The 22,161-nt window shown below is 41.4% G+C and overlaps 1 protein-coding gene across 4 annotated transcripts in view; it reads right to left on the reverse strand.

The window, feature by feature from the left end:
* Positions 1–22,161, reverse strand: part of TOM1L2 (target of myb1 like 2 membrane trafficking protein) — a 367,857-nt gene that overhangs the window by 219,312 nt on the left and 126,384 nt on the right. For all 4 annotated transcript variants that reach the window (XM_053694561.1, XM_053694560.1, XM_053694559.1 and 1 more), the window contains 2 exons: positions 11,090–11,223; positions 10,907–10,952 (listed from right to left, as the gene is read on the reverse strand). In XM_053694561.1, the coding sequence (XP_053550536.1) occupies positions 10,907–10,952; positions 11,090–11,223 (180 nt within the window). The remainder of the gene's footprint in view (positions 1–10,906; positions 10,953–11,089; positions 11,224–22,161) is intronic.

Below are 22,161 nucleotides of genomic sequence, written 5' to 3' on the forward strand. Positions count from 1 at the left end.
GAAGTGTGTTTCAGACCTGGAGTTATCAGGGGTAATCATGCCAGTTCCGTTTCAGGAACAGGGTCTGGGGTTTTATTCAAATCTATTCATTGTCCCAAAGAAAGAAAATTTATTCAGACCAGTTTTGGATCTAAAGATTTTGAATCGATATGTAAGAGTACCAACTTTCAAAATGGTGACTATAAGGACTATTCTGCCTTTTTTTCAGCAAGGGCATTATATGTCCACAATAGACTTACAGGATGCATATCTTCATATTGCAATTCATCCAGATCACTATCAGTTCCTGAGATTCTCTTTTCTAGACAAGCATTACCAATTTGTTGCTCTTCCTTTTGGCCTAGCGACAGCTCCAAGAATCTTTTCAAAGGTTCTAGGTGCCCTACTCTCTGTAATCAGAGAGTGGGGTATTGCGGTATTTCCTTATTTGAACGATATCTTGGTACTCGCTCAGTCTTTACGTTCTGCAGAATCTCCCACGAATCAACTAGTGTTGTTTCTTCGAAGACATGGTTGGAGGATCAATTTACCAAAAAGTTCTTTGATTCCTCAGACAAAGGTAACCTTTTTAGGTTTCCAGATAGATTCAGTGTCCATGACTTTGTCTCTAACAGACAAGAGATGTTTGAAATTGGTTGCAGCCTGTTGGAACCTTCAGTCTCAGTCACTCCCTTCAGTAGCTATGTGCATGGAAGTTTTAGGTCTCATGACTGCAGCATCGGACGCAATCCCCTTTGCTCGTTTTCATATAAGACTTCTCCAGCTTTGAATGCTGAACCAATGGTGCAGGGATTATACAAGGATATCACAAATAATATCCTTAAATCCCAATGTTCGACTTTCTTTGACTTGGTGGTTAGATCACCATTGTATAATTTTAGGGGCCTCTTTCATTCGTCCAACCTGGACTGTGATCACAACAGATGCAAGTCTTTCAGGTTGGGGAGATATTTGGGGATCTCTGACAGCACAAGGGGTTTGGAAATCTCAAGAGGCGAGATTACCAATCAATATTTTGGAACTCTGTGCGATTCTCAGGGCTCTTCAGTTTTGGCCTTTGTTGAAGGGAGAACCGTTCATTTGTTTTCAGACAGACAATATCACAACTGTGGCATATGTCAATCATCAGGTGGGACTCACAGTCCTCAAGCTATGAAAGAAGTATCTCGGATACTTGTTTGGGCGGAATCCAGCTCCTGTCTAATTTCTGCGGTTCATATCCCAGGTATAGACAATTGGGAAGCGGATTACCTCAGTCGTCAGACTTTACATCCGGGAGAATGGTCTCACCACCCAGATGTGTTTTCTCAAATTGTTCAGATGTGGGGACTTCCAGAAATAGATCTGATGGCATCTCATCTAAACAAAAAACTTCCCAGGTACCTGTCCAGGGATCCTCAGTGGATGCATTGACACTTCCTTGGCGTTATCAACCTGCTTATATTTTCCCGCCTCTAGTTCTTCTTCCAAGAGTGATCTCCAAAATCATCATGGAGCAATCGTTTGTGCTGCTGGTGGCTCCAGCATGGCCTTACAGGTTTTGGTATGCGGATCTTGTCCGGATGTCCAGTTGCCAACATTGGCCACTTCCATTAAAGGGACACTGTACCCAAAAAAATTCTTTTGTGATTCAGATAGAGCATGCAATTTTAAGCAACTTTCTAATTTACTCCTATTATCAAATGTTCTTTATTCTCTTTATCTTTCTATGTATCTTTATTTGAAATGCAAGAATGTAAGTTTAGATGCCGGCCCATTTTTGGTGAACAACCTAGGTTGTCCTTGCTGATTGGTGGATAAATTCATCCACCAATCAAAAACTGCTGTCCAGAGTGCTGAACCAAGAAAAAAGCTTAGATGCCTTCTTTTTCATATAAAGATAGCAAGAGAATGAAGAACATTTGATAATAGGAGTAAGTTAGAAAGTTGCTTAAAATTGCATGCTCTATCTGAATCATGAAAGAAAATTTTTGGGTACAGTGTCCCTTTAAGGCCAGACCTTTTATCTCAAGGTCCGTTTTTCCATCAGGATCTCAAATCATTAAATTTGAAGGTATGGAAATTGAACGCTTAGTGCTTAGTCATAGAGATTTCTCTGACTCCGTGATTAATACTATGTTGCAGGCTCGTAAATCTGTTTCTAGAAAGATTTATTATTGAGTTTGGAAGACTTACATTTCATGGTGTTCTTCTCATAAATTCTCTTGGCATTTGGTTCGTATCAAGCCTGTCATTAAGTCAATCTCCCCTCCTTGGAGTCTTAATTTAGTTTTGAAGGCTTTACAGGCTCCTCCATTTAAGCCTATGCATTCTTGGGACATTAAACTACTTTCTTGGAAAGTGTTGTTTCTTTGGCCATCTCTTCTGCTAGAAGAGTTTCTAAATTATCCGCTCTCTCTTGTGAATCTCCTTTTCTGATTTTTCCTCAGGATAAGGCGGTTTTGCGGACTTCATTTAAATTCTTACCCAAGGTTGTGAATTCTAACAACATTAATAAAGAAATTGTTGTCCCTTCCTTGTGTCCTAATCCTAAGAATTCTTTGGAGAGATCCTTACATTCTTTGGATGTGGTAAGAGCTTTAAAATATTATTTTGAAGCTACTAAAAATTTCAGGAAGACTTCTAGTCTATTTGTTATATTTTCTGGTTCTAGGAAAGGTCAGAAGGCTTCTGCCGTTTCCTTGGCTTCGTGGTTAAAGCTTTTTGATTCATCAAGCTTATTTGGAGTCGGGTCAAGCCCCGCCTCAGAGAATTACAGCTCATTCTACTAGATCAGTCTCCACTTCGTGGGCTTTTAAGAATGAAGCTTCAGTTGATCAGATTTGCAAAGCAGCAACTTGGTCTTCTTTGCATACATTTACTAAATTCTACCGTTTTGATGTATTTGCTTCTTCGGAAGCAGTTGTTGGTAGAAAAGTTCTTCAGGCAGCTGTTTCAGTTTGATTCTTCTGCTTATGATTTTCTTTTCATTTATGAGAATAAACTTATATTTTGGGTTGTGGATTAATTTTTTTCAGCGAAAAATGGCTGTTTTTGTTTTATCCCTCCCTCTCTAGTGACTCTTGCGTGGAGTTCCACATCTTGGGTATTGCTATCCTATACGTCACTAGCTCATGGACTCTTGCCAATTACATGAAAGAAAACATAATTTATGTAATTACTTACCTTATAAATTAATTTCTTTCATATTGGCAAGAGTCCATAAGGCCCACCCCTTTTTTATGGTGGTTATGTTTTTTTTATAAAGCACAATTATTTACAAATTCCTTTATTGATGCTTTTTACTCCTTTCTTTATCACCCCACTACTTGGCTATTCGTTAAACTGAATTGTGTGTGTGGTGAGGGGTGTATTTATAGGCATTTTGAGGTTTGGGAAACTTTGCCCCTCCTGGTAGGAATGTATATCCCATACGTCACTAGCTCATGGACTCTTGCCAATATGAAAGAAATGAATTTATCAGGTAAGTTCTTACATAAATTATGTTATACATACATACACACTCACAGCTGTTTTGATTGTTTGCTACCTAAAACAATATGGCAGAGTTTCCATTGATGGTATTAACATTGAGAAGACAAAGTGTTAAAATATTTGGACGATGTAAAGTCTTCACCCAGTTTACATACTTCCCCATTCCATTTTACAATTGCACAAATATTTTTTAGGTTTATAAAATTCATAGTCTTTTTCATTTATCATCCAGCAGCCTGGTCAATTTTAGTAAAAAATTAGAGTCTCAGAGTATGTTTCTTACGAACTCTAGTAAGATGGTGGAAACTACTGTTTTTGAGCTTGCAACCTTCCCCTGTGATCAACTCAGCTGCATTAGACACGCACATATATTTTTACATACGTCCTAAACTATTTAATTTACATCTATGTGATACTTGTATAGTTAATATATTGTGTGTGTGTAATTTTCAATAATTATTAAATAATTATTAAATGAATTCACCAGTCCCTTAAGCAAATAAATAAATACAATGCAACCCCTAGTATTAAAGGATTGGACACCACAAGGCTAGAAAACCAGTCTTTCAATATTTTATGAGAAAACAGTCTATAATAATGTCGGACATCTTTGCTGGGAGTAAAAAAATAAATAAAAAAAAAAAGATTTTTAAGTTAGTAATTTCAGTTATTGATTACATCAATCAGGAAATTTAGATAAGACTTATTTAGATAATACTTATTTACCTTAAAGGGACAGTGCATTGTAATATTTTCTCAATTTAAATGTCTTACCAATCATCTATTTTACTTACTGGAGTGTATTCATTGTTTACTAATATCTCCTTTATCTTGTCAATTGCAATAGCTAAAAAACATAATTTATGCTTACCTGATAAATTCTTTTCTCTTGTAGTGTAGTCAGTCCACGGGTCATCCATTACTTATGGGATTATAACTCCTCCCTAACAGGAAGTGCAAGAGGATCACCCAAGCAGAGCTGCTACATAGCTCCTCCCCTTTCAGTCATTCGACCGAAACCAAACGAGAAAGGAGAAAACTATAGGGTGCAGTGGTGACTGGAGTTTAATTAAAATTTAGACCTGCCGTAAAAACAGGGCGGGCCGTGGACTGACTACACTACAAGAGAAAAGAATTTATCAGGTAAGCATAAATTATGTTTTCTCTTGTTAAGTGTAGTCAGTCCACGGGTCATCCATTACTTATGGGATACCAATACCAAAGCTAAAAGTACACGGATGACGGGAGGGACAAGGCAGGATCTTTACACGGAAGGAACCACTGCCTGTAAAACCTTTCTCCCAAAAACAGCCTCCGAAGAAGCAAAAGTGTCAAATTTGTAAAATTTTGAAAAAGTGTGAAGTGAAGACCAAGTTGCAGCCTTGCAAATCTGTTCAACAGAGGCCTCATTCTTAAAGGCCCAAGTGGAAGCCACAGCTCTAGTAGAATGAGCTGTAATCCTTTCAGGAGGCTGCTGTCCAGCAGTCTCATAAGCTAAACGTATTATGCTACGAAGCCAAAAAGAGAGAGAGGTAGCCAAAGCTTTTTGACCTCTCCTCTGTCCAGAATAAACGACAAACAGAGAAGAAGTTTGACGAAAATCTTTAGTTGCCTGCAAATAAAATTTCAGGGCACGGACAACGTCCAGATTGTGCAAAAGTCGTTCCTTCTTTGAAGAAGGGTTAGGACACAATGATGGAACAACAATCTCTTGATTGATATTCCTGTTAGTGACTACCTTAGGTAAGAACCCAGGTTTAGTACGCAGAACTACCTTGTCTGAATGAAAAATCAGATAAGGAGAATCACAATGTAAGGCAGATAACTCAGAGACTCTTCGAGCCGAGGAAATAGCCATCAAAAACAGAACTTTCCAAGATAACAGCTTGATATCGATGGAATGAAGGGGTTCAAACGGAACGCCTTGCAGAACGTTAAGAACTAAGTTTAAGCTCCACGGTGGAGCAACAGTCTTAAACACAGGCTTAATCCTAGCCAAAGCCTGACAAAAAGCCTGAACGTCTGGAACTTCTGCCAGACGTTTGTGTAGAAGGATAGACAGAGCTGAAATCTGCCCCTTTAACGAACTAGCAGATAAACCCTTTTCTAAACCTTCTTGTAGAAAAGACAATATCCTAGGAATCCTAACCTTACTCCATGAGTAACTCTTGGATTCGCACCAATATAAATATTTACGCCATATTTTATGGTAAATTTTCCTGGTAACAGGTTTCCTAGCCTGTATCAGGGTATCAATAACTGACTCCGAGAATCCACGCTTTGATAGAATCAAGCGTTCAATCTCCATGCAGTCAGTTTCAGAGAAACTAGATTTGGATGTTTGAAAGGACCCTGCATCAGAAGGTCCTGTCTCAGAGGCAGAGACCAAGGTGGACAAGACGACATGTCCACTAGATCTGCATACCAGGTCCTGCGTGGCCACGCAGGCGCTATCAAAATCACCGATGCTCTCTCCTGTTTGATTCTTGCAATCAATCGAGGAAGCATCGGGAATGGTGGAAACACATAAATCATGTTGAAAACCCAAGGTGCTGTCAGAGCATCTATCAGCACCGCTCCCGGATCCCTGGACCTGGATCCGTAACAAGGAAGCTTGGCGTTCTGGCGAGACGCCATGAGATCCAGATCTGGTTTGCCCCAACGATGAATCAGTTGGGCAAAGACCTCCGGATGAAGTTCCCACTCCCCCGGATGAAAGGTCAGGCGACTTAGAAAATCCGCCTCCCAGTTCTCCACGCCTGGGATGTGGATCACTGACAGGTGGCAAGAGTGAGACTCTGCCCAGCAAATTATCTTTGAGACTTCCAACATCGCTAGGGAACTCCTGGTTCCTCCTTGATGGTTGATGTAAGCCACAGTCGTGATGTTGTCCGACTGAAACTTGATGAACCTCAGAGTTGCTAACTGAGGCCAAGCCAGAAGAGCATTGAAAATTGCTCTTAATTCCAAAATGTTTATTGGAAGGTGACTCTCCTCCTGAGTCCATGATCCCTGAGCCTTCAGGGAATTCCAGACTGCGCCCCAACCTAGAAGGCTGGCGTCTTGTTACAATCGTCCAATTTGGCCTGCGGAAGGGCATCCCCTTGGACAGATGTGGCCGAGAAAGCCACCATAGAAGAGAATCTCTGGTCTCTTGATCCAGATTTAGCAGAGGGGACAAATCTGAGTAATCCCCATTCCACTGACTTAGCATGCACAATTGCAGCGGTCTGAGATGCAGGCGCGCAAATGGTACAATGTCCATTGACGCTACCATTAAGCCGATTACCTCCATGCACTGAGCCACTGACGGGTGTTGAATGGAATGAAGGACACGGCAAGCATTTCGAAGTTTTGATAACCTGGCCTCCGTCAGGTAAATCTTCATTTCTACAGAATCTATAAGAGTCCCTAGAAAGGGAACTCTTGTGAGTGGTAATAGAGAATTCTTTTCTACGTTCACCTTCCACCCATGCGACCTTAGAAATGCCAGAACTATCTCTGTATGAGACTTGGCAGTTTGGCAACTTGACGCTTGTATCAGAATGTCGTCTAGGTACGGAGCTACCGCTATGCCTCGCGGTCTTAGTACCGCCAGAAGAGAGCCCAGAACCTTTGTAAAGATTCTTGGAGCCGTAGCTAACCCGAAGGGAAGAGCTACAAACTGGTAATGCCTGTCTAGGAAGGCAAATCTTAGATACCGGTAATGATTCTTGTGAATCGGTATGTGAAGCTAGGCATCCTTTAAATCCACTGTGGTCATGTACTGACCCTCTTGGATCATGGGAAGGATGGTTCGAATAGTTTCCATTTTGAACGATGGAACTCTTAGGAATTTGTTTAAGATCTTTAAGTCCAAGATTGGTCTGAAGGTTCCCTCTTTTTTTGGAACCACAAACAGATTTGAATAGAATCCTTGCCCTTGTTCCGACCGCGGAACTGGGTGGATCACCCCCATTAGTAAGAGGTCTTGTACACAGCGTAGAAACGCCTCTTTCTTTATTTGGTTTGCTGACAAACTTGAAAGATGAAATCTCCCTTGTGGAGGAGAAGCTTTGAAGTCCAGAAGATATCCCTGAGATATGATTTCCAACGCCCAGGGATCCTGGACATCTCTTGCCCAAGCCTGGGCAAAGAGAGAAAGTCTGCCCCCCACTAGATCCGTTTCCGGATAGGGGGCCCTCACTTCATGCTGTCTTAGGGGCAGCAGCAGGTTTTCTGGCCTGCTTGCCCTTGTTCCAGGACTGGTTAGCTTTCCAGCCCTGTCTGAAGCGAGCAACAGTTCCTTCCTGTCTTGGAGCAGAGGAAGTTGATGCTGCTCCTGCCTTGAAGTTACGAAAGGCACGAAAATTAGACTGTTTAGCCTTTGGTTTGGCCCTGTCTTGAGGCAGGGCATGGCCCTTACCTCCAGTAATATCAGCGATAATTTCTTTCAAGCCGGGCCCGAATAAGGTCTGCCCTTTGAAAGGAATATTAAGCAGTTTAGATTTAGAAGTCACATCAGCTGACCAGGATTTAAGCCACAGCGCTCTGCGCGCTTGAATGGCGAATCCGGAATTCTTAGCCGTAAGTTTGGTTAAGTGTACTACGGTGTCAGAAATAAATGAATTAGCTAGCTTAAGGGCTTTAAGCTTGTTCATAATGTCATCCAATGGAGCCGTGCTAAGGGTCTCTTCCAGAGACTCAAACCAGAATGCCGCTGCAGCAGTGACAGGCGCGATGCATGCAAGGGGTTGCAATATAAAACCTTGTAACTTTTTATCCATTGGATCTGAAAAAGCACAGCTATCCTCTACCGGGATAGTGGTGCGCTTAGCCAGAGTAGAAACTGCTCCCTCCACCTTAGGGACCGTCTGCCATAGGTCCCGTGTGGTGGCGTCTATTGGAAACATTTTTCTAAATACAGGAGGGGGTGAAAAGGGCCCACCGGGTCTATCCCACTCCTTGTTAATAATTTCTGTAAGCCTTTTAGGTATAGGAAATACGTCAGTACACACCGGTATCGCAAAATATTTATCCAGCCTACATACTTTCTCTGGAATTGCAATCGTGTTACAATCATTCAGAGCTGCTAATACCTCCCCTAGTAATACGCTGAGGTTCTCAAGCTTAAATTTAAAATTTGAAATATCTGAATCCAGTTTATTTGGATCAGACCCGTCACCCACAGAATGAAGCTCTCCGTCCTCATGTTCTGCAAATTGTGACGCAGTATCAGACATGGCTCTACTATTATCAGCGCACTCTGTTCTTACCCCAGAGTGATCGCGTTTACTTCTTAATTCTGGCAATTTAGATAGTACTTCAGTCATAACATTAGCCATGTCTTGCAAAGTGATTTGTATGGGCCGCCCTGATGTACTTGGCGCCACAATATCACGCACCTCCTGAGCGGGAGGCGAAGGTACTGATACGTGAGGAGAGTTAGTCGGCATAACTTCCCCCTCGTTGTCTGGTGATATTTTCTTAACATATAAAGTTTGACTTTTATTCAAAGTGACATCTATACATTGAGTGCACAAATTTCTATTGGGCTCCACATTGGCCTTTAAACATAGTGAACAAAGAGATTAATCTGAGTCAGACATGTTTAAACAGACTAGCAATAACACTAGCAAGCTTGGAAAAAAACTTTTAAATAAATTTACAAGCTATATAAAAAAACGCTACTGCGCCTTTAAGAAACATAAAAATGTGACACAGTTGAGTTAACAATGAACCAAATTAGTTAAAGCAACCAAATTTTTACAGAAAATGTATAAAGTTAGCAGAGGATTGCACCCACCAGCAAAAGGATGATTAACCCCTTAATACCCAAACGGTTAACAGTTGTAATAATAAACGTTTTTAACACAGTCAAACACACTGTCACAGGTCTGCTGTGACTGATTACCTCCCTCAAAACTAGTTTTGGAGACCCCTGGGCTCTGTAGAGACGTCCTGGATCATGGAGGAAGAAATAGGAAGACTGTGACTGAATTTTAACTGCGCAATAAAGAGCTAAAATAGGCCCCTCCCACTCATATTACAACAGTGGGGAAGCTCAGTAAACTGTTTTTATGCAGAAAAAACGACAGCCATGTGGTAAAAAATCATGCCCATAAAGTTTTATCACCAAGTACCTCAGGAAAAACGATTAACATGCCAGTAAACGTTTTATAATTGAAACATATGAAGTGTTATTAATAAGCCTGCTGCCAGTCGTTTTCACTACAGTGAAGGCTCAAATATTACTTTAAAATTGACAGTTTTTTCTAAGTGAAATTCCATTCCCCAGAAAATACCTCAGAGTATGCATACATACTTATCAGCCTGATACCAGTCGCTACTACTGCATTTAAGGCTGCACTTACATTACATCGGTATTAGCAGTATTTTCTCAGTCAATTCCATTCCTTAGAAAATAATTTACTGCACATACCTCCTTGTAGGTGGGCCCTGCATGCTATCCCCTGTTCTGAAGTTACCTCACTCCTCAGAATGGCCGAGAACAGCAAGTGGATCTTAGTTACGACCGCTAAGATCATAGAAAACTCAGGCAGATTCTTCTTCTAATGCTGCCTGAGAACAAACAACACACTCCGGTGTCGTTTAAAATAACAAACTTTTGATTGAAGAAATAAAAACTAAGTTTAAAAACACCACAGTCCTCTCACACGTCCTATCTTTAGTTAGGTGCAAGAGAATGACTGGGAATGAGGTAGAGGGGAGGAGCTATGTAGCAGCTCTGCTTGGGTGATCCTCTTGCACTTCCTGTTAGGGAGGAGTTATAATCCCATAAGTAATGGATGACCCGTGGACTGACTACACTTAACAAGAGAAAAATGTTTCCTAATGAATACACAACCTATAATGAACATATTTACTTAAAGTGATGGTAAATCCTAGCGTTTGTGATTTGCTCTAATGGTAAATCCTAGCGTTTCACAAACGCTATGATTTACCATCACTTTAAGTATTGGCTATTAAAAAAGGTATGTAAATATGCCAGCAGAAGAAATTACACTCCCAGTGGGGTTTGGGAGTGCTATGTAGCAAATTGTTAATTTTCAATTCTTCTCTTTAAGTATTGTACTTTGGTATACAGACATAAATAAGATAAGGAACCATTTATGTGTGTAGAAAGTGATCATGAAATCTGATCTCCCTACAAGCTCAAGCAATTTTAATGGGCTATGGTTTCAAAGAGCAAAAACAACTTTTTCATATGCAAAACGAAAACACATTAAGCGGAAAACCATTTTACAGTACACTGTACATTTAACACCTCCTTGAGTTTACATTTGAACTTATAACTGTTTGAGAATGTGAATAAAAAATACTGAACAAGTATCTGACACAACTGTAACTAGGCATGTACAGAGTTAAAATGTCACTGAAGATAAACAGTGGTTCACAACAATTATTGCCTCTGCTAAAAATAAAACCTTACCCCATTACTGTTCTGTGCAGCACGTCCTGATCTATATCTCTCAAACCTGCCAGAAAAAAAAACATTGTTAGACTATGAGAGCGATAAACTTTTATTTATTTTTGTACATTTTCAAACAATAGGAACTCTCACTTTCACAGATAGATTAGCTCATAGAATACATGGGCATCTGGGGCCCCTCACCTCTCATATCGGAGGAAGACATTATTTAAATCATCGTTGACGTGTAGAAGCTCCTCTGTGACTTCCTCATTTGACACCCGGGAGATGAGCTCTACAATCCTTTGCTGCATTGCCCTGCAAGTCCTATTTAAATCCTGAGAAAAAAAAATAATGGTTAACATCACAATTTTTTCAGCTTAAAGGGGACACTGAACCCAATTTGTTTCTTTCAGGATTCAGACAGAGCATGCAATGTTAAGCAACTTTCTAATTTACTCCGGTTATCAAATTTTCTTCGTTCTCTTGGTATCTTTATTTGAAAAAGCAGGAATGTAAGCTTATGAGCCGGCCCATCTTTGGTTCAGCACCTGGGTAGAGCTTGCTGATTGGTGGCTAGATGTACCTACCAATCAGCAATCGCTATCCAGGGTGCTGAACCAAAAATGGTCCGGCTCGTAAGCTTACATTCCTGCTTTTTCAAATAAAGATACAAAGAGAACGAAGAAAAATTGATAATAGGAGTAAATTAGAAAGTTGCTTAAAATTGCTGCTCTATCCAATTCATGAAAAAAATGGGTTCAGTGTCCCTTTAAAAAGGGACATGAAACCCACATTTTGTAGCTCATTAATCAGATGCAGCACAGTTTTTAACAAATTTTCAATTTACTTCTATTATCAAATTAGTTTCACTCTCTTGGCGTTTTTGAAGAAGCTACAGTGTACCACTGGGAGTTAGCTGAAAACAACCTGCTGAGCCAATGACATGAGGCATATATGTATGTGCAACCACCAATCAGCAGCTAGCTTCCAGAAGTGCATTGCTGTTCCTGAGCCTACCTAGGTGTGCTTTTCAACAAAGGATATTGAGAAAACAAAGCAAACTAGATACTTGAAAGCAAATTAAAAAAATGGCATGCTCCATCTAAATCATGAAATATTTTTTTTTAGGTTTCATGTCCCTTTAAAGACATAGAACTGTTGATTTCTATCAAGTGCTAAAAAAAAGATTTGGAAACAGAAAATGACTGCATACTTAAAAGTCAACAGCCATGAGAGTCTACAACTTAAAATGTACTTAATGGTTTGAATGTCCCATTTACCAACATTCTTGTGTAACACTGAATTCCAGCCTTGCCTCTGCCCTTATAAGTGTATTTCAGTACGTAATTGTGCCGTGAGTCAGCATCACTGAATTCCCCCTTTAAAGGACAATGCAATAGCACTTAGTCTGAACTTCAAATGAGTAGTAGATTTTTTTTCTGACAATTTTAAAAGTTATGTCTTTTTCCACTCCCCCTGTACCATGTGACAGCCATCAGCCAATCACAAATGCATACACGTACCATGTGACAGCCATCAGCCATTCACAAATGCATACACACTTATTCTTGCACATGCTCAGTAGGAGCTGGTGACTCAAAACGTTTAAATATAAAAAGACTGTGAACATCTAGTTAATGGAAGTAAATTGGAAAGTTCTTTAAGATAGCATGCTCTATCTGAATAATGAAAGTTTAATTTTGATTGAGTGTCCCTTTAACTCACTGCCTAAAGGAATAGTTTAGTCAAAATTAAACTTTTGTGATTCAGCTAGAGCAGGCAATTTTAAGCAACTTTCTAATTTACACCAATTATCAATTTTTCTTCGTTCTCTTGGTATCTTTACTTGAAAAAGCAAAAAATGTAAACTTAGGAACTGGACAGTTTTTGGTTCAGTACCTGGGTAGCACTTGCTGATTGGTGACTACATTTAGTCACACCCTCTTTGAAGAAATGGACGATGAAATGTTCTGCTGCCTATATCAGATATTACGAATGAAACCTATAATAATTATAATAAAATAACAACAAATGTGTCTGTGTATGGGCATGTGTATAAACAGACTTCAGAATGGGAACGTTCTGGTAGCTATGTTTATGTTTGTCTGGTTGAGGAATACTGGACCTAAGGATAGACAGTCTTTGTATGTTTCATTAGTACCTCTTGGTAGATCTTTTAGGAAACGGAACCAGGGTTCATTAACTATCCTGGATGAAATGCCAGAATGCCGACAAGAATTTAAAGGGATACTAAACCCAATTTTTTTCTTTAAAGGGACACTCAGGTCAAATGAAACTTTCATGATTCAGATAGAGCATGTAATTGTAAACAACTTTCCAATGTACTTCCATTAACAAAATGTGCACAGTCTTTTATATTTACACTTTTTGAGTCACCAGCTCCTACTGAGCATGTGCAAGAATTCACAGAGTATATGCATTTGTGATTGGCTGATGGCTATCACATGGTACAGGGGGAGTGGAAATAGACATAAAACTTTGAAATTTGTTAGCAAAAAAATCTACTACTCATTTTAAGTTCAGACTAAGTACTATTACATTGTCTTGTTATCGTGTATTTGTTGAATATGCAAATCTACTGTGTTCACTGGTCCTTTAATGATTCAGATAGAGCATGCAATTTTAATCAACTTTCTAATTTACTCCTATTATCAAATTTTCTTCGTTCTCTTGCTATCTTTATTAAAAAAGAAGGAATGTAAAGCATAGGAGCCAGCCTCTTTTTCGTTGAGAACCTGGGTTATGCTTGGTTATTGGTGGCTAAATATCAGCAACCAATAAGCAAGCGCTATCCATGGTGCTGAACCTAAAATGGTCCGGTTCCTAACCTTTACATTCCTGCTTTTTAAATAAAGATAACAGGAGAACAAAGAACATTTGATAAAAGGAGTAAATTAGAAAGTTACTTAAAAATGCATGCTCTATCTGAATCATTAAAGAAGAAATTTGGGTTTAGTATCCCTTTAACCCAATGACCAGGGGCGAGCCAGGCACGTCCTACAAAAAATGGTTGTTAACGATCAAGGACGTGCCTGGCACGTCCTCTGGGGTTTCAAGCGCTGGAAGCATTCATGATCGCTTCCAGACACTTTCAGGGTATTGCAGTGATGCCTCGATATTGAGGCATCCTGAAAACCTTTTTTTTTTACCCACCGATGCAGAAAGAGCCACTCTGTGGCTCTCTCTGCATCGGCCAGCGATGGTGGGTGGGAGCTATAGCAGGGAGGTGGGTGGGTGGCCCATTGCTGGGGCAGTTCCGGGAGTGCACTAAGGTAGGCGGGAGGGAGCGCACGCTCGCGACCGCTACGCACAATGTCTAAGAAAAGGAGGGAGAGAGAGAGGAATAATAGTTGGGAAAGGTATTTGGGAGAGGGGTAGGATATTGAGGGGGGGCAGCTACACTACGGGAAAAAAGGGGTTATAAAAAATTAATAAAAAAATTAGCAAATTTGATTAGAAACTGGGTACTGGCAGATAGCTGCCAGGACCTAAGATGGCCACAAATAGGAAGAGGGGGGAGCTTAAGAGAGCTGTTTGGGGGGGGGGGATCGTGGAGGTTGGGGGGGGGGGGCCTACACTGCAGAAACTATTTCTATATTTTAAAAAAACATAATTTATGCTTACCTGATAAATTTATTTCTCTTGTGGTGTATCCAGTCCACGGATCATCCATTACTTATGGGATATTCTCCTTCCCAACAGGAAGTTGAAAGAGGATCACCCACAGCAGAGCTACTATATAGCTCCTCCCCTCACTGCCATATCCAGTCATTCGACAGAAACAAGACGAGAAAGGAGAAACCATAGGGTGCAGTGGTGACTGTAGTTTAATTAAAATTTAGACCTGCCTTAAAAAGGACAGGGCGGGCCGTGGACTGGATACACTACAAGAGAAATAAATTTATCAGGTAAGCATAAATTATGTTTTCTCTTGTTAAGTGTATCCAGTCCACGGATCATCCATTACTTATGGGATACCAATACCAAAGCTAAAGTACACGGATAATGGGAGGGACAAGGCAGGATTAAACGGAAGGAACCACTGCCTGAAGAACCTTTCTCCCAAAAACAGCCTCCGAAGAAGCAAAAGTATCAAATTTGTAAAATTTTGAAAAGGTGTGAAGCGAAGACCAAGTTGCAGCCTTGCAAATCTGTTCAACAGAGGCCTCATTTTTAAAGGCCCAGGTGGAAGCCACAGCTCTAGTAGAATGAGCTGTAATCCTTTCAGGGGGCTGCTGTCCAGCAGTCTCATAGGCTAAGCGAATTATGCTCCGAAGCCAAAAGGAAAGAGAGGTTGCCGAAGCTTTTTGACCTCCCCTCTGACCAGAATAAACGACAAACAGGGAAGATGTTTGGCGAAAATCTTTAGTAGCTTGTAAGTAAAACGTCAAGGCACGGACTACGTCAAGATTATGTAAGAGACGTTCCTTCTTTGAAGAAGGATTAGGACACAATGATGGAACAACAATCTCTTGATTGATATTCTTGTTAGAAACCACCTTAGGTAAAAACCCAGGTTTGTTACGCAGAACTACCTTATCTGCATGAAAAATCAGATAAGGAGAATCACATTGTAAGGCAGATAGCTCAGAGACTCTTCGAGCCGAGGAAATAGCCATCAAAAACAGAACTTTCCAAGATAAAAGTTTAATATCAATGGAATGAAGGGGTTCAAACGGAACTCCTTGAAGAACTTTAAGAACCAAGTTTAAGCTCCACGGGGGAGCAACAGTTTTAAACACAGGCTTAATTCTAACCAAAGCCTGACAAAATGCCTGGACGTCTGGAACCTCTGCCAGACGCTTGTGCAAAAGAATAGACAGAGCAGAAATCTATCCTTTTAAAGAACTAGCTGATAATCCTTTGTCCAAACCCTCTTGGAGAAAGGACAATATCCTAGGAATCCTAACCTTACTCCATGAGTAATTCTTGGATATTTACGCCATATCTTATGGTAGATTTTCCTGGTGACAGGCTTTCGTGCCTGTATTAAGGTATCAATGACTGACTCGGAGAAGCCACACCTTGATAGGATCAAGCATTCAATCTCCATGCAGTCAGTCTCAGAGAAATTAGATTTGGATGATTGAAAGGACCTTGTATTAGAAGGTCCTGCCTCAGAGGCAGAGACCATAGTGGAAAGGATGACATGTCCACTAGGTATGCATACCAGGTTCTGCGTGGCCACGCAGGTGCTATCAGAATCACCAATGCTCTCTCCTGCTTGATTTTGGCAATCAGTCGAGGGAGCAGAGGAAACGGTGGAAACACATAAGCCAGGTTGAAGAACCAAGGAGCTGCTAGAGCATCTATCAGCGTTGCTCCTGGGTCCCTGGACCTGGATCCGTAACAAGGAAGCTTGGCGTTCTGGCGAGACGCAATGAGATCCAGTTCTGGTTTGCCCCAACGATGGATCAGTTAAGCAAACACCTCCGGATGGAGTTCCCACTCCCCCGGATGAAAAGTCTGACGACTTAGAAAATCCGCCTCCCAGTTCTCTACGCCTGGGATGTAGATCGCTGACAGGTGGCAAGAGTGAGACTCTGCCCAGCGAATTATCTTTGAGACTTCTAACATCGCTAGGGAACTCCTGGTTCCCCCTTGATGGTTGATGTAAGCCACAGTAGTGATGTTGTCCGACTGAAATCTGATGAACCTCAGGGTTGCTAACTGAGGCCAAGCCAGAAGAGCATTGAATATTGCTCTTAACTCCAGAATATTTATTGGGAGGAGTTTCTCCTCCTGAGTCCACGATCCCTGAGCCTTCAGGGAGTTCCAGACTGCGCCCCAACCTAGAAGACTGGCATCTGTTGTTACAATCGTCCAATCTGGCCTGCGAAAGGTCATACCCTTGGACAGATGGACCCGAGATAGCTACCAGAGAAGAGAATCTCTGGTCTCTTGATCCAGATTTAGTAGAGGGGACAAATCTGAGTAATCCCCATTCCACTGACTTAGCATGCATAATTGCAGCGGTCTGAGATGCAAGCACGCAAATGGCACTATGTCCATTGCCGCTACCATTAAGCCGATTACTTCCATGCACTGAGCCACTGACGGACGTGGAATGGAATGAAGGACACGGCAAGCATTTAGAAGTTTTGATAACCTGGACTCCGTCAGGTAAATTTTCATCTCTACAGAATCTATAAGAGTCCCTAGGAAGGTGACTCTTGTGAGTGGGGATAGAGAACTCTTTTCCACGTTCACTTTCCACCCATGCGACCTCAGAAATGCCAGAACTATCTCTGTATGAGACTTGGCAATTTGAAAGCTTGACGCCTGTATCAGGATGTCGTCTAGATACGGAGCCACCGCTATGCCTCGCGGTCTTAGAACCGCCAGAATTGAGCCCAGAACCTTTGTAAAGATTCTCGGGACTGTAGCCAACCCGAAGGGAAGAGCTACAAATTGGTAATGCCTGTCTAGAAAGGCAAACCTTAGGAACCGATGATGATCTTTGTGAATCGGTATGTGAAGGTAGGCATCCTTTAAGTCCACTGTGGTCATGTACTGACCCTCTTGGATCATGGGTAGGATGGTCCGAATAGTTTCCATTTTGAATGATGGAACTCTGAGGAATTTGTTTAAGATCTTTAGATCCAAGATTGGTCTGAAGGTTCCCTCTTTCTTGGGAACCACAAACAGATTTGAATAAAACCCCTGTCCCTGTTCGTCCGCGGAACTGGATGGATCACTCCCATTACTAGGAGGTCTTGCACACAGCTTAGGAATGCCTCTTTCTTTATCTGGTTTGCTGATAACCTTGAAAGATGAAATCTCCCTTGTGGAGAAGCTTTGAAGTCCAGAAGATATCCCTGAGATATGATCTCCAACGCCCAGGGATCCTGAACATTTCTTGCCCACGCCTGGGCGAAGAGAGAAAGTCTGCCCCCCACTAGATCCGTTTCCGGATAGGGGGCCGTTCCTTCATGCTGTCTTGGGGGCAGCAGCAGGTTTTCTGGCCTGCTTGCCCTTGTTCCAGGACTGGTTAGGTTTCCAGGCCTGTCTGGAATGAGCAACAGTTCCCTCTTGTTTTGAAGCGGAGGAAGTTGATGCTGCTCCTGCCTTGAAATTTCGAAAGGCACGAAAATTAGACTGTTTGGCCTTTGATTTGGTCCTGTCCTGAGGAAGGGTATGACCCTTGCCTCCAGTAATGTCAGCAATAATTTCCTTCAAGCCAGGCCCGAATAAGGTCTTCCCCTTGAAAGGAATGTTGAGTAACTTAGACTTTGAAGTCACGTCAGCTGACCAGGATTTAAGCCATAGCGCCCTACGCGCCTGGATGGCGAATCCGGAATTCTTAGCCGTTAGTTTAGTCAAATGAACAATGGCATCAGAAACAAATGAGTTAGCTAGCTTAAGCGTTCTAAGCTTGTCAATAAGTTCCTCCAATGGAGCTGTATGGATGGCCTCTTCCAGGGCCTCAAACCAGAATGCCGCTGCAGCAGTGACAGGCGCAATGCATGCAAGGGGCTGCAAAATAAAACCTTGTTGAATAAACATTTTCTTAAGGTAACCCTCCAATTTTTTATCCATTGGATCTGAAAAAGCACAACTGTCCTCAACCGGGATAGTGGTACGCTTTGCTAAAGTAGAAACTGCTCCCTCCACCTTAGGGACCGTCTGCCATAAGTCCCGTGTAGTGGCGTCTATTGGAAACATTTTTCTAAATATAGGAGGTGGGGAAAAGGGCACACCAGGTCTATCCCACTCCTTGCTAATAATTTCTGTAAGCCTTTTAGGTATAGGAAAAACGTCAGTACACACCGGCACCGCATAGTATCTATCCAGCCTACACAATTTCTCTGGAATTGCAACTGTGTTACAGTCATTCAGAGCAGCTAATACCTCCCCAAGCAATACACAGAGGTTCTCAAGCTTAAATTTAAAATTAGAAATCTCTGAATCAGGTTTCCCCGAATCAGAGATGTCACCCACAGAATGAAGCTCACCGTCCTCATGTTCTGCATACTGTGACGCAGCATCAGACATGGCTCTTACAGCATTTGCGCGCTCTGTATCTGTCACACCCGTATGCGAATCTGAGGAATACAAAATAAATTTCAGTATCAATGGTAAGACCTCAATTGCCGAGACAAAATAAAATATGAATTAATGTAGCAGAAAGTTACTGAAGAATACAATGAGAGGTTGTATCTTCATTTGTAACACCAAGCTGTGATTTCTATATTGGTGGTGTAAATAGGATTACCCTATAGCTGCCACATGTGCAGAGAAGTGCACTGAGGGAATGCAGCAGGGAAATCGGTTTACACCCCAGAGGTCAGATAAGGCATATAGGGCAGAACAAAAATAAAATATGAAGCACAAACTTCTATAAAAAATAATCAATTGTTAGTGCAAGAAATATAAGCGGATGAGGTGTAAATGAACCTATTAAAAATAAAGTCTTATAGAAAAATATGAAGGTTATATATTGTCCAAATATCATAAAATCTCAATAGGAGTGGAATTTAGGTGCAGGATACCACAGCAAAATAATTATGAAGTATAGGGCTTACCGGAGACCAATTCGTTTGACAGAGCTGTGCGATACAAAGTGTGGTTAAAGAGCGCTGTGTCAGTCCGACTGTGCTGAAGTTGGCGTGTGACGTCACAGCCGCGTGGCTTGGATGAGCGTGGTTGTATCCCAGCTGACTGCCGATGCAGTGTAATCCGGAGCAGAGAAAATACAGAGCAGTAGAGATGACAAAGTGTTAGAGAGCGCTGTGGATTAATAGCAGAATGTAATTTTACCAAATGCTGAATCGTAGGAATGTGAACAGCGTTCACTTTGGCAGTTTGTGATCTGGTCGCGTGGATCCGTCTGTTGAAAACTCAGTACAGAGCAGGAGTTGGCTTGTAGTGTATCAGAGGTATAACTTCAATACTAAGCAATTTGTGAAGTGGGAGGCAACCTTAAATAGGGTGGAGAGGATAAGGTGAGCAGAAAATTAAAGGAACAGTGATTACTGACAGGTAGTATGAGAGGAATCCCTGACAGAATCCCCCATCTAATGAGCAACTCCCGGGGCTCATGGTCCAGGGCGGTCAGGGTTTCTTTGATGGAAACTGGAAACCAGACGCGGTGCTGAAATGTTGCTGGCAGGTTCCCAAGAGTCTTCCTCCTTGGAGTAGCCCTTCCAGCTGATGAGGTATTGTAGAGCTCCTCGGTACAGGCGGGAGTCGAGAATAGATCTTATTTCATACTCGACATTTGGATCAATGGTAACGGTTGGAGTAGACCGTTGATTTGAGATGCGTCTAACCTCCCTATAGGGTTTTAATAGGGAGACGTGAAATGTTGGGTGAATCTTTAATGTGTCAGGTAACTTGAGGCGGACAACATTTGGATTGATCACTTTCTCAACTGGATATGGTCCAACGAAAAGAGGGGAGAGTTTTCTGGATGGAGTATTCATTCTCAAGTTTTTTGTAGAGAGCCATACTAAGTCGCCTATTTGGTAGACTGGAGGAGTTCTTCTGTGTTTGTCATAGTAATGTTTTTGTATGTCTTTGGCCCGTTTTATGGAGGATTCGATAGAACTGAAGTTAGAGGAGATGGAGTCAGACAATTCCGAGATGCTGGGAGAGAGGGACTGAGAAGTAGGTAACAACTGGAAAGAAGGGTGAAAACCATAATTTGCAAAGAACGGGGTTTGATTGGTAGTGGAATGTAACGTATTATTATAACAGAATTCTGCATAAGGTAAAAGTTCAGACCAATGGTCTTGTTGTGTAGAACAGAATGCTCTCAAGAATTGCTCAAGCCACTGATTACATCTTTCCGTCTGTCCATTTGTTTGTGGATGATACGCACTGGTAAGTCTTCTGTCGATGTTGAATATTTTACAGAATTGCGACCACAACTTGCTGGAGAATTGTGTGCCCCGATCGGAAAGGATAGTAGTGGGTATACCATGGTATTTGATAACATTGGAAATAAGTAAACGGATAGTCTCCATAGCAGTAGGTAGTTTGTTATATGGAATAAATGACACATTTTTGTGAACAAATCCACAACAACAAGAATGGTGGTATTTTTTGAGGAAAGAGGCAGGTCAACAATAAAATCAAGTGCAATGTCGGACCATGGCCTCTTTGGTGTAGGTAGAGAAAGTAGCAAGCCATAGGGGGGCTGTTTTTCCTTTTTTGAAACTATACATGTACCACAAGACTGAACATGGTTTTTTTATGTCAGTGGTCATGTGAGGCCACCAATAGTTTCTGTTAACTAATTCTAAAGTCTTGGTAATCCCTGGATGCCCAGCGAGTAGAGAGTCATGTACAGAGTGGAGGAGTGTAGATCTGAGAGTAGGTGGGATGTATAATTTAGAGTTATAGTAGTAGCAGCCGTCAGGTTTGATAGTAAGATCAAGCTCCGCCTTTGTTTGATCCTTTCTTTGTTCGATTTTTAGGATAGGCAGGGAGTCAGTGGTGAAACAGAGAAAATTTTGAGGTGGGATAAGAGATTGTTGAAGGGATGGTGAAGGTTTGTCCACTGGCATACGTGAGAGGGCATCCGCCTTCTGATTTTTTCCAGATGGATGAAAAGTAATTAGGTAATTAAACCTTGATAGGAATAGATTCCAGCGGACTTGTCTAGCAGATAAGGTCCTAGTAGACTTTAGGTACTGTAAGTTCCTATGGTCGGTATAGATTAGAATAGGAATAGGAGTCCCTTCCAACAGGTGTCGCCAATGTTCCAAAGATAGCTTTATAGCGAGTAACTCTTTATCCCCGATGGGATAATTTTGTTCAGCCAAATTCAGGGTTCGTGAGTAGTAGGCGACAGGGTGTAGGTTTTTTTTCAAATCTTCCCTCTGAGACAAGATTGCGCCTACTTCATAGTTGGATGCATCGACTTCCAGAACGAATTGGTATTTTGGGTCAGGGAACCGGAGGATGGGAGCAGTGGTAAATTTTTCCTTGAGGAAATCAAATGCTTTTTGAGCATCAGAGGACCATTTGAAAGTTCTATTGGATTTTGTTAATGAAGTAAGTGGAACTGTGAGCTTGGAAACATTTTTTATAAACTTTCGATAAAAGTTTGCAAATCCCATAAAACTTTGTACCTGTTTTTTGGTTTTAGGGATGGGCCACTGTAGAATTGTATTGATTTTGTTGTCCTCCATACGAATGCCTGCTGGGGAAATTTCGTAACCTAGAAATGAAATAGACTGCGAATTGAATATACATTTTTCAGCCTTTGCGTATAGATGGTTACTTCTAAGTCTGGAGAGAACTTG

Source organism: Bombina bombina, chromosome 11 (genome assembly GCF_027579735.1).
Source record: "Bombina bombina isolate aBomBom1 chromosome 11, aBomBom1.pri, whole genome shotgun sequence".
Classification (NCBI taxonomy): Eukaryota; Metazoa; Chordata; class Amphibia; order Anura; family Bombinatoridae; genus Bombina; species Bombina bombina.